Genomic DNA, 12,174 nt, shown 5'->3' on the forward strand with positions numbered 1-12,174 from the left:
TTTTTGTCTCTTTGTAGTCATTTTGAGTGTCTTTGTAGTTGTTTTGTGTCTCTTTGTAGTCACTCTGAGTCTGTCTGTACTTGTTATGTGCCTCTTTGTAGTTGTTTTGTGTATTGTGGTAGTCATTTTGAGTGTCTTTGTAGTTGTTTTGCATCTCTGCAGTAATTTAGAGTCCGTCTGTACTTGTTTTGTGTCTCTTTGTAGTCATTTTGAGTCTTTTTGTAGTTGTTTTGTGTCTCTTTGTAGTCATTTTGAGTCTTTTTGTAGTTGTTTTGTGTCTCTTTGTAGTCATTTTGTGTCTCTTTGCTGTCATTGTAGAAGTCTTTGTAGTTGTTTTGTGTCTCTTTGTAGTCATTTTGTGTCTCTTTGCTGTCATTGTAGATGTCTTTGTAGTCATTTTGTTAGTTGTTTCGTCTCTTATCATAGTCTTTGTGAGTCCCTTTGTGTCTCCGTGTGGCTGTTTTGCATCTCTTTGTGGTCATTTTGAGTTTCTTCCAGGTCGGTATCTCTTGAGTGACATTTTGCAGGTGAATGCCAGGTGGGCCCCTGACACTTTGGGCCCCTGGGCCTGTGCCCAGTAGGCCCATTCAGTAGTCCATCCATACATGTAGGTTTTGGAACCAAAAATACAACCACAATAAAAGAATATCGCAGTCATGGCTACTTATTGTCTCAACTGTACTGATTTGCTTTTTGCCAAATTCAGTGTTAATTAGACCATTGTGAGCAGACTGAACATTTGTGGCCATCTGTAAACAGAGAGGTGAAAAATCAAAAGAACACAGTGGGAGTAAATTACAATGGTACTGCACTGTCAACCTGCAAATATGAGGCGAGATATAATCTTAGTGGTTACATCATACTGTACCAGTAGGAGCGAATAAGATCTCTGTCTTGAATTATCTCTTCCTAATTATGCATCACTCCACTGTCCTATTTCAACAGGAAATACATCATATTAATGAAACAAGAAGCTCTCATGGTGCCTATAAACACTGACTCATCTATCTTTCAGCGCTGTTGTCCTCCAGTGTGTCTAGCAGGTCCTCGGCTGCGCGCCCTGATTAGACAGCCAGAAAGCTACTGTAGCAGTCAGAACAGAAAAACAGCACTATCTGAAGCCATACAGTGAAAAAATATGCATCCAGCTCTTTGAAAATGAAATATAACACATTACTCACTTACAGATGAACCCTTTCTGTCTTCCCACCACAGTTCCTGTGCCTGAAGAATATCAGGACTTTCCTGGCAGCGTGCAGCGAGGAATTTGGCATGAAGAAAAGCGAGATGTTCGAGGCCTTTGACCTCTTTGACGTCAGGGACTTTGGAAAGGTAAGGCACCGTTGCTCGGTGAAAACAGAATGAGGTGGAGGTTTGGCTCCTGGTAACGACAGCCGGCGTCCACCCTCACTGTGTTCACCAGCTGTCCCCAAAGACCGAATTGAATTAGTCAAATGTGCTTCAACGCCCACTCTTGTCTTTGTGTGGAAATCATGGAACTTAGTCAAAATTATTTATAAGTGGATTTTTAAATTATAATGATGGTCTTGGTGCATCCAGTGCTTGTGGTTCTGTTTGCAAAGATTTATAAAAGCTGTAATCCAGTGTGCTTAATCTGTGTTTAGTTCATTCTCTCACTATAACTATTCCAGTGGCCTCTGGATCACGTCTACAGTGCCATTAGTAGATCACATTCCTGGTGCAATTCAACACAGTCTCAGGTCATATTGCAGCTTTCCTCACGCTCCCAAACTCCAAGCCAAAGCTGAAGTCAGCAACATGACCCAGCTCTTTAATCACTTCCTCTCATTATAGTGAATATGCCTCAGCGTGCAGACTTTATGAGGGGTTAAAAGTCTGGCCTCGGGTTCATTACTTTGATAGGACTCCGCTTGTAGTGCTGTGAAGCTGTCTGCGGCTCTTTGACAGCCCTGCTGCTGCCCTTGTGAAGTCCCCAGGAGATTTACTCAGAAATCAGAGAGAGAAAGAGAGGGGATGCTGCCAGACCCTGGTGCACATGGTATTAGGCGTTTATGAGAGGACAGGGTCACGTATGCTAGCTTAAAATGTGTGTATATGTGTCAGTGGGAGAAACATTGGAAGACACAGAGACGTATCGATTGACAAGCTGTCATCATCTTTCATTTAATTGTGATAAAATATGCGAAGAAGTGGCATTCGGAGCAGCATGGGATGCTAAAAATACTCCAGTGACACCAGCAGTTATAATAACATCAGTTATTAATATTGCAATCAGCTAAGATGAAAAAAAAATACGCAGCATGAATTTAATCAGCCCCACATTAATGCAAATTAATAGGATCATATCCATCATATCAGAAGTGAAACACAGACTTTAATAGCGGATTTCTAATAAAAAGAAACAGTACACTTCTGCTGGTTTCCAGTGGCTGGCATTTTTTAATGTGGCTATTATGAGACAACGAAACCAACAACATGAAACCACATCCCAGATTATGAAAAAAAACCTAACCATCAGTTAAAGGTGAGCAGACTTTTAGGTATTTTTTGATGAATGAAAAATTACCCCTAAACATTCATCTGTTCAACTTCCCTTTTCACGGCAAAAAACTACCAGAGAAACGTTTACGAAAGGTAACTTGTGAAATGAAGGCATGTGAAATTGCCACACAACTTAAAAGTGGCAAACTTTTGTAGAATATGAGTCAACACACCACCTTGTCCTCCCAAGACAAGCCATCTGTTCATTTGTATAAAACTTTCCAGTGTATCTGTGCATTGGCAAAAGCATGTGTGTGTTCCCAACAGAGATTGGCTTTTGATTATTTTGGTGTTTGTGTAACTTAAAATGTGAAAAACGAATTGTCTAATATCCAGTGAAAAACACTCACGTAATGAAGCCTTTGACTTACAAATGATGGTATAATTTCATCATTAACATATTATGTTAATACAGTCCGTCAGATGAACTCTTAATGATGTAATATGTATGAAAAAAAGAGTGCGAAGCATTGCAGATCTTATAAAAACATTTCTTAGAATAAAGGGAGACTGAGAAAAGCTTTAGATATGGTCAACAGCACCTTTTATTCCTACTTGAACATGCATCTTTGCTGCTGTGCTGAGCTGAATTAAGTAGCCGAGAGAATTTAGTCATCTATTCATTAAGTCATCTATAATTAAAACACATTTGGACCGCTGGCAAGTTCCTTTCTTCAGCCTGGTAGGGAAATATTTTCAGAGAAAATCTACTGAAGGACCAACATTGGCTCAGTGAATTATTGTAGAGTATGCAAATACAAATCTTTATCCTTACTCCTGAATAACCCCCCAAAAAACCTACTGTTAGGAGCTTTGTAGATTTGCTCGCTCATGTGCTTTTCTATTCAAATGTCAGCCCCTGTATGCATTTTAAAGCAACACAGATGCAGGGCTTTACAGGCTAAAGCTGCTACTTGAAATGTAAACACAAGCTATAAAAACATAGTCAGGAAAACACCTTGTCGGATCAGTCTAAAGAACTTCTAAATCATTAAATTCAATTAACAAATATGTTTTTTAATACCACTCTGTCTGCAGACTAAATATGAAGCTACATCCAGCTGACAGTTAGCTTAGCTTAGTGTAAAAACAACTACTTGCAGTTTTTACATGGGAATTTAATGCAGGACTATATTTTTGCTGGTTTGTTTTTGTACAGGTAAAAACACTAAACATATTAGGTAGGTTTGTTAGTGCAGGGCCAAGCTAGCTGTTTCCCACTGTTGCCAGTTTGCTAGGCTATGCTAACACGCTGCTAGCTGTAGCTTTCTGTTTATCAGACATACAGTGACAATAACACATGACAATATTTTGGCTGGTTTGCCTTTGTACAAATGAAACATACTAAATATAATGTGTTCATTCATGAGCTTTAGACGTGCTGGCAGACAGTTTTTGTTAGCGCAGGACCAAGCTAACTGTTTCCCACTGTTGCCAGTTTGCTAGGCTATGCTAACAGGCTGCTAGCTATAGCTTCCTATTTAACAGACATATAATGAGAATATAACACATGACTATGTTTTGGCTGGGTTGTTTTTGTACAGATTAAACACACTAATAGGCTATAATGTGTTCATTAGTGAGCTTTAGTTTTTGTTAGCGCAGCGCCAGGCTGGCTGTTTCCCACTGTTGCCAGTTTGCTAGGCTAAGCTAACAGGCTGCTGGCTGTAGCTTCCTATTTAACCAACATATAATAAGAATATCTAACACTTAGCAAGAAAGCAAAATGTATTCCTACAAATGCTGATATTTTACATATTCTGCAAATGTTTAAGCAGTTAAGAGTTACGGTTCTGAGATTGATCACTGGTACCCCAATCAGTGATGCCAAGTTTAAATGTACTCAGGTACTGCACTTAAGTTCAATGTTGAGGTACTTGTACTTAAGTATTTTCAATTTTTCACTATTTTATAGTCAACATTCCTATAGTTAGGAAGCAAATACTGTAGTTTTTGCTTCACAAAATTGATAAAAATATTTAGTTAGTCTGTTAGTCGCCATAGATTTAGATTATTAATACAAAATATAAATCAACTAATAAATTAATATGTTTTAGTATACATTAAAGGTCCAGTGTGTAGGATTTAGGGGAATATACTGACAGAATTGGAATATTCATAACTTTGTTTTCATCAGTTTGTAATCACATGAAACTAAGACATTCAGTATGTTCACGTGACATCACAGAAAATCGATTTATTGTGTTCGTCCAACTGAAATTGGACTTTTAAAACACATGTAAATGTTAGTTTGACTGAAATTGTACTAAATGGAATTTCTCAAAGTCCGACTAACACTGAATAATGTGATTGGGAGTCATAGTGTCCGCCTTGGGCTTTGACCTGGAAGTTGAAAGCATTAAATGTGTAACAGAAAGAGAAGCTGGTCACAACTTGGTGAAATCTACATCCAGAGACATGCATTGTTTGACGGTCGAAATGAACAGAGCTGAAAAGTTTGCCACTAGAACCGTAGCTAACTTGTTTGTCAATTGTATGGTCTTTGACGTAATAGGGCAACCGGAAAAAGGTCTGTTAAGCTGAGAGGGTCGGACATATTTCAGTCAATAAATGGAATCCCTTCCCGTGCTTGTATACTGGGACAAAGACAGTAGTCCAATTAAATAGCTTACTCGAGCTATAACTGTGCATGTAAATGTACTGATTGTGTTTTTGTTACCTTAGAACCTCAGGCACGCGTGCCACCATTAGCACGGCGTAGCTTAACTATTTGCCGACAAGCAACAAGTATGCAATAGAGTTTTTTTTTAAATGCTTAGGTGCAGGGTTTCATTTATTTGTGGCGGCCCGTCACGATAACAACATCTGCTACCATGTATTGATTTTCTATTTTCAGAGCTGGGCCGTTCATTAGGAGCGCTGCTGGAAAAAGCCTACCATTCAGTTATTCATTATACATGTACTCTGGTCACGGACGGAGTAGTTTAATGCCTGGCACAGTGAAAGTGAAACTTGACATTTGTTGCGCTCTGAAAAGTTTTCTTTCACTTACAAACAGCTGCTCCTCTGTTCCATCGATCTAATCTGATAGGGCCATTTGCTTTTTCACATTTTTGCATCAGGAGAAGTTTCAGTCGGTTGCAATCTGCAGCCTCACTGCTACATGCCACTGAATCCTATACGTTCGACCTTTAAGTTACCCAGCAGTATGTACATAATTAAAATAAGCTCCATCTTTACGAGCTGCAACATTAAAGTGAGGAACGAATGAATGCATCAATGATTATAACCCATAATTCATATAAAATATTTTGAAATGGGCCATTTTAGATAATGAGTTCTACTTTTGGTACGTGAGGTACTATTACTATACTTCTTCCCCCACTGGCCCCAAACTATAAATGCCAGATCCTTTATTGAGTTTTTTTACCATAACTTGACACTGAATGGCCTTTTGTCAATACTTGGTAACCGAGTGAGGTCAAAAAAATCTCAGTTTCTCCATGAACAGTCTCCAAGCCCAGCCTTATTTCCACTTTTTGTGGTGTCCGATTTATTCCTCATTTCCCTCAGTGATTTCAGTTTGCTCGAGCACAACACTTTGATGACTCTCTTGAGTGAATCCCACATTGCCCAGAGTGAATTTAACATCTCTGAAATTAGACAGCAAGCCGGCCCCGTAATCCTCGCTTGGCTGGCTCTGCAGAGGCTAATGGAGTGAGGAGAGGAGAGGATGGGAGAAGCTGCCACTCACCTGCAGTTCCAGCTTATTCTTTTTTTTTTGTTTTAAAAATAGCTGCCGGACCTGCTACTGAATAAAACATCAACCATGTCTGTTTATTTTAAAATTGGTGTGGTGGTCTTGATAGAGTCTGTGTGAGGAAAAACATGCTGAATGTCTCTTTTCGCTCTCTGGGCTTCAGCAGTTGTGCTGTGTAATCTTCAGGTATTTTCCTGCCTGCTGTTACACCGGACATGTTTTGAACTGAAGTCACATGAGACAGTCTTCACCATATGGCCCGAAAAGTCTCGACTCCTCCACCTTTAAGAGCTGGGAAGGAGTCCAGCAGTAAAGGACGAGTCCCTCATGAGATTCAGGTCTTGAAAAAACACGAGCAGACTCAAAAGGAGATTGTGTTTTTGAATTTGCAATAACACTGATACATCTGACAAAAACTTGTTGGTGTTCTTGGATTCAAACTGAGGCCGCACAACAGTAGGGAAACTGACAAATACAGCAGGTCCGTCTGTTGCCCTTTCCCCTCAGAGCAGGAACATCTGGTTTGCACATCTGTCTTGTAGACACATGGAGGGCTGTGGGCTCTGTAGGGAGAACAGAAACTTGGCTGCACAGGGCATGCACACACACTGATACACACCTGGCAGAGAGAAACAGACAGATGATGGTGTGAAGTATTTAGACAAGATATTGGAGCTACGATATCCTCTCGCTGCTTCAAGTCTGTTCGTCTTGTAGTGGCATTTGATAGAGACAAAATAAAACTATGGATTTAATTTTACTGTGCCCAACACAACAGAGTATATAGCTCCGCTGATGTAACCCAGCTGATCTCGTGTAAAAACGTCATGTATCCCCAGTTGTGACATGATTGAAAATACACGCTGCCATCATCATTCCTCAGAGTGAGTGACTAACTGTCTCACTTCTTTTTATTGCTAAATCCAGTCATCTCGTATCAGCTCTTTTCAAAAATAGAGTCAAAGTGCTGACAGATGCTTTCCATACTCACTGTCACATGATGGACAGTCGCTTAGCAGTTGGGAAAAAGTGAGCGCCATGGACTGACCCATTAAATAATGCAGCATACTTTAATTTTAGGAACACATTGAAACCAGTAACAGCAGCACATTATCTTTGCTGCGCTGCTGTCATTCACTGTTTGTAAGATGTGTTCACTGACCACAGGACTGCATGTTAAAGTGACTGACTGGAGTCTGATTCATCAAGCCACACATATTTATCTTTAACAGTGTGACAGAATATTAGCTAATGAATGCACATTGTAATTATTACAATAAAAAATCAGATAAGTATGCACATTTTTTTACGTATGCCAGTAAAACAGCAATAGGAGCCTTTATTTATTACAGCATTATTTATCTTTTCGGACGACTGGATCATTTTTCTACTGAACCATGTATGTATTAACTCAAATTTGAAATGACTAATACTGATTTCAAATGACTATTAGACTATATATGGTTTGTGCATCATATATGTTACTATTTTAATGACTAAAAGAAATATTTTTGAAGTTTTGGGAAACATCCTTATTTCTTTTCTTGCCAAGAGTCACTGATTGCACTCATCCCTACGAAAAGTAATTTACTATGTGTGATCATGTGACCTATGCACTGCAGACAGTCTTTTGCTATGTGATGGGAGCAAAGGACTAAATCAGGTGATGTGTTATAATGAGCAACAAAGTCTGCGTAATGTTACCTCTCTCAGAAACAGCTTACCGGCCCCGAACTGTAGTTGGGAACACGCTGGTTTGTTAACATCAATTTCAACTTGGCTCATTATTAGCTGGTAACTAGCTTCTAGCGGTGAGGCATTTAGGTACCATTTACCAAGACTGGCTTTATTGCAGTCACCACAAAACAATAATGTCTCATGACATTGAGCAGCAGCCCTGAACTCATCTAGACACTGAATTGTACTGACTATCATCGCTCTTTGCCGCCTGCCGTCTTCATCATGACACCCTGAGAGAGCAGCTTCCCTCCATACACGACGAAGCACATGTGACACCCTCACAGGTTACCCACAAGGCCACCGCCCTTAACGGGAAAAAAGGCTGAGCAGGTAACAGTAAGGATGCGGTCGGGGTTGGTTGGATCAAACAAATGCAGGACTTTTACCCAGGAGACCGCTGCTAGTGTCCCGTATAAAATTAATTTGTGAGGGTTCATACGAACTGAGTGCATAACTATTCCTAAGATATAATACAGTCTATTGTTTATGGATACTTTTCAGTCTGAAGCTACTGCTAGCAGCCTGATAGCCTAGATTAGCATTAAGACTGTTAGCATAAAAATGAAAAAGGGGGAAACAACTAATTTGGATTTGTCAAAATAACCAAACTTGCTCAGCACTCTAGTGCGTACTAATTAAGATACAGTAGCTTCTAGGAGTGTCACATGGCAATGTTGCATGGCAATGTCACATGGACGACGACACTCAGCCCCAGACAATACCCCCTGAAAAACTACAAATTTTATTTATTCGTTTTTTCAAAGATTAAACAAACAAGATGAAAAATGTTAGTTAGCTTCAGAGATGCTGGTATGTGTTAAGCAAATCCACTACAAGTTGGAGCTTCATTAGTGCTGAGGTTCTTATCTAACTCTCTGCAAGAGTGCAAGTAAGCACGGATCCTAACTTATCAAACTATTCATTCAAAGATATTCCAATTGTTTTGTGAGATTGCACTCTTCCAGCCATATTTCTGTTGTAGGTTAGCAAATACAATGATTAAAGACCCTGCTTAAAATCTTAAAGACATGCAGTGGAGACACACAAAGCCCATTTGGATGATTGATGAACACTGTGGGCTTCATGTGGGCTGATTCCTACATGCTAAAGTAACCTCAGATCATCTGCTGCGTTCCATTCTGTAGACTATGCAAATTTTGCTGCACCGCAACTTCCTTTAAATGGGCCTGGAGATGCCACACCTGCATAGCCGTGTCATATGTAAATAATCTGGCAATAAGAGATTAATGCTGCACGCTCTGTTTTTTGCAGCTGCGCTCTTTTTGTCCATCTGCAGTGAAATCACCACGCGTTCACTGTCGATATCACGAGCAGTTAATCAGATGCAGATGAAGCTTTAAATGTTCCTCACACCATTTGAGTCGTTTTTTAGAGTTGGTTTGTTACAGTAAAACCTCCACATGTACTGTACGCTGTAGGTCAAACTGAATCTGTGTGTTAACATTTTTGCAAGACTTTTACTGTGGTTAACAATTTGCATTTTTATTCCCATGAATGTGGGGAGTGTTGACAACACAATTACATATTATTAAGAGAAGTTTCCCACAGTGCAGGACATGTTTAAAGCCTCATGCATTACTCTCTATGGACCTCTGCACACAAAGACAGTGTCAACTCAGCACTGGTGGGCTCCTCTCCATTACCATCGTCCACCACTGGCTCTCCAGCATTTTTACGCTGATGAAGATGCTGACTATTTTGGTGGGGGGTGGAAAATGACAGCCAGGGGGGAGGGGAGAGCAAAGACGGAAAGGAAGAGGGAGACAGACAGAGAGGTTTTATTGATTAGTGTCTTCCTCCTCAGTTGACTGTGATAAATTTAACCATGGAAACCCACTAAAGGCTGATGCAGCCCCCCATCTTCTCTCCCTCGCTATCTCTTTCCTTTGTCCTTCAGCCATGCTCTCTCCAGCAGATCTGTGTGGTCTGATATCATATGTCTGCTACGTGCTAATGGATACTTGGGGTGTATCTTTACTGTGTGGCTAAGCTGGTCCACAATTGCTATGGAGACTGGATTTTGATAGCTGCCATTAGGACATCAGTGTAGCGGATGGTCAATACATTGGGATGATATTGGGCTATTTCTTTTACAAATCAAGCACTAGCCTGTGGAGTGTCCTCTCAGATCTGTGCTGTCCTCAAGTAGATTACCACAGGAGTCTTTCAAGTGTGGCGTAGGAGTTTTTACTTTACAGCTTCGTAGGTGTCAGTCGGTTAAACCTGCAATTAAACCGTCAGCCTTAAGTATCTGTGAACCCACCTGCTGTAGATTCATGAGTCTGACTTGTAGTACAGTGTCTAACGTTCTCATCAGGGTCTAAATGCTGTTGCAGTTCTATCTTGAGAACAAAAGATACAAATGCACAGGAAGTCCGCGGTGTTTTGGGCACACAAATGTAGCCTTCAGAAACCCATATTGGTGGAGACCTCTGCAGCTGTGCATGGCAGGTTGGTTTGTTTGGCTGATGACATTTAGCCAGACAGTCAGTGACTGTCCAATGCCCTGTTGAATAAACAGATAAAATCAAACAGATGCAAAAACTATTTGTTTGATTTTATTGGCAGACGGCCGTGCAAAAGACGTTTCTCTGACAGATTTTATGTTTATTATCATTATTCTTTGTGGGGTTTAACACCTGAATTTTTGTGGGATGGAAATATCGCTATATGTGGAACACAGACAGGACCTTAAAGCATTGGATTTTTTTAAATTTTTTTTATTACATGTCAAGATGCACAAAAACTTCGTACATTATGCAAGAAAGAGGTTGATTTGACGTTGTTTCCAAGAGACTGAACAGGGGGTAATTCAGACTGAATAAAAATTAATGTTTAGCTGAGGAAATTTTGTTATTGAAAAAAAATGTTCACAAGGTAACTTAACTTTTTGGTCAAAGACACAAACTTCACACACAAGATTGTTAAAAGCCGAGTATTTTATGCCTTAAAACATGTAACATGAAAGTGAAAAAGAGCAATGTGTCGGCGTCAAGAGAGCATAATGATTTGATATAACTGAGCAAGTCACAGTTATATTACTGTTGCAGTTACAGAAAGCTCAAAAATTAACATACAGTTAATTTTAACATACAGTTTGAGTCAGTCTTTAGCTACACAATGAATTAATGAAATCTTTTATCTGTAAAGACAAGCACATTTTCTTCAATATTTTTTCTTAATATTATTTTTTTTTGTGTCTTGCATACATGATGAGTGATACTTATGATGAGTGAAACCAAAGAACAACCCTATACTAACCTGGCGATGGCACAGTGAATGAAATATGTTGGGTGATGAGAGAGTTGAGGTTGATCTTGATATTTGAAAAATGACTCTTTAAACCTGAGATTGGTTCATTTTGAGAAAACGTGATTCATATAAGCTTGAATTAATTCAGGTTGTGCGCAGGGCTTTTTCTGTCCAGACTGATAAAAATATTTTGAGCATCCTGTCTCATCATCTTCTATAAAACAACGTGCTGGAGTGGAGCATCCAGCAGGAACACACTCTCTGGAAAAATATCTGATGGCAGTGGTACTGGTCTTGTGAGTCTTGTATTTCTCTAACAGATCATCCAGTTCCTGCAAATACACACTGATGGCAGCTTCAATTGCACTAACATGGTCTGAGGTAGTGTTCTCATAGTCTGATGCATTTGTGCCAGTCAGAATATTCAGTCGAGCCTCATGGATCAACATCTGGAGATGAAAGGAGGCTCCGTTTACCCAGATTTTGAACCCACGGGTGCTCATCTGTCCATCATGCAGCAGGGAGTTTCTGAGGATGGTGAGATGGTTGCTCAGCTGCTCTTCTAGTCTCCGAAGCTCCCTCTGTAATCGTTGGTTATTGTTCAGGAATATGTGATGGCGCCTGAGATACTCTGACATCGTGTCCCGCACACCTGAGGCTTTCTCCACACCAAACACACGTCGGAACATGCTGTATGAGTTGTCATTTGTTTGAGTGGTGCTCTTAATGCAGAGCTCCATGATCATGGAAATCACCAATGCTCCAAGTCCAACAGCATTTGGAACTGAATTCAGTCGACCCAAAGTAGTTCCCAACCTGCTGACGTAGCCCGGCAGCGTGCTGACCAGCTCGTTAGAGTAACTCTGCAGCACAGCGTTAGAGTCAAGGCCAGAGTATTTCAGCAGAGACTCATCTAT

The 12,174-nt window shown here is 40.1% G+C and overlaps 1 protein-coding gene across 2 annotated transcripts in view; it reads left to right on the forward strand.

Annotated features, from left to right (window-relative positions):
- Positions 1-12,174, forward strand: part of vav3a (vav 3 guanine nucleotide exchange factor a) — a 129,821-nt gene that overhangs the window by 17,032 nt on the left and 100,615 nt on the right. For both annotated transcript variants that reach the window (XM_033638724.2, XM_033638725.2), the window contains exon 2: positions 1,216-1,332. In XM_033638724.2, the coding sequence (XP_033494615.2) occupies positions 1,216-1,332 (117 nt within the window). The remainder of the gene's footprint in view (positions 1-1,215; positions 1,333-12,174) is intronic.

The sequence above is a fragment of the Epinephelus lanceolatus genome, chromosome 20 (assembly GCF_041903045.1).
Source record: "Epinephelus lanceolatus isolate andai-2023 chromosome 20, ASM4190304v1, whole genome shotgun sequence".
Classification (NCBI taxonomy): domain Eukaryota; kingdom Metazoa; phylum Chordata; class Actinopteri; order Perciformes; family Serranidae; genus Epinephelus; species Epinephelus lanceolatus.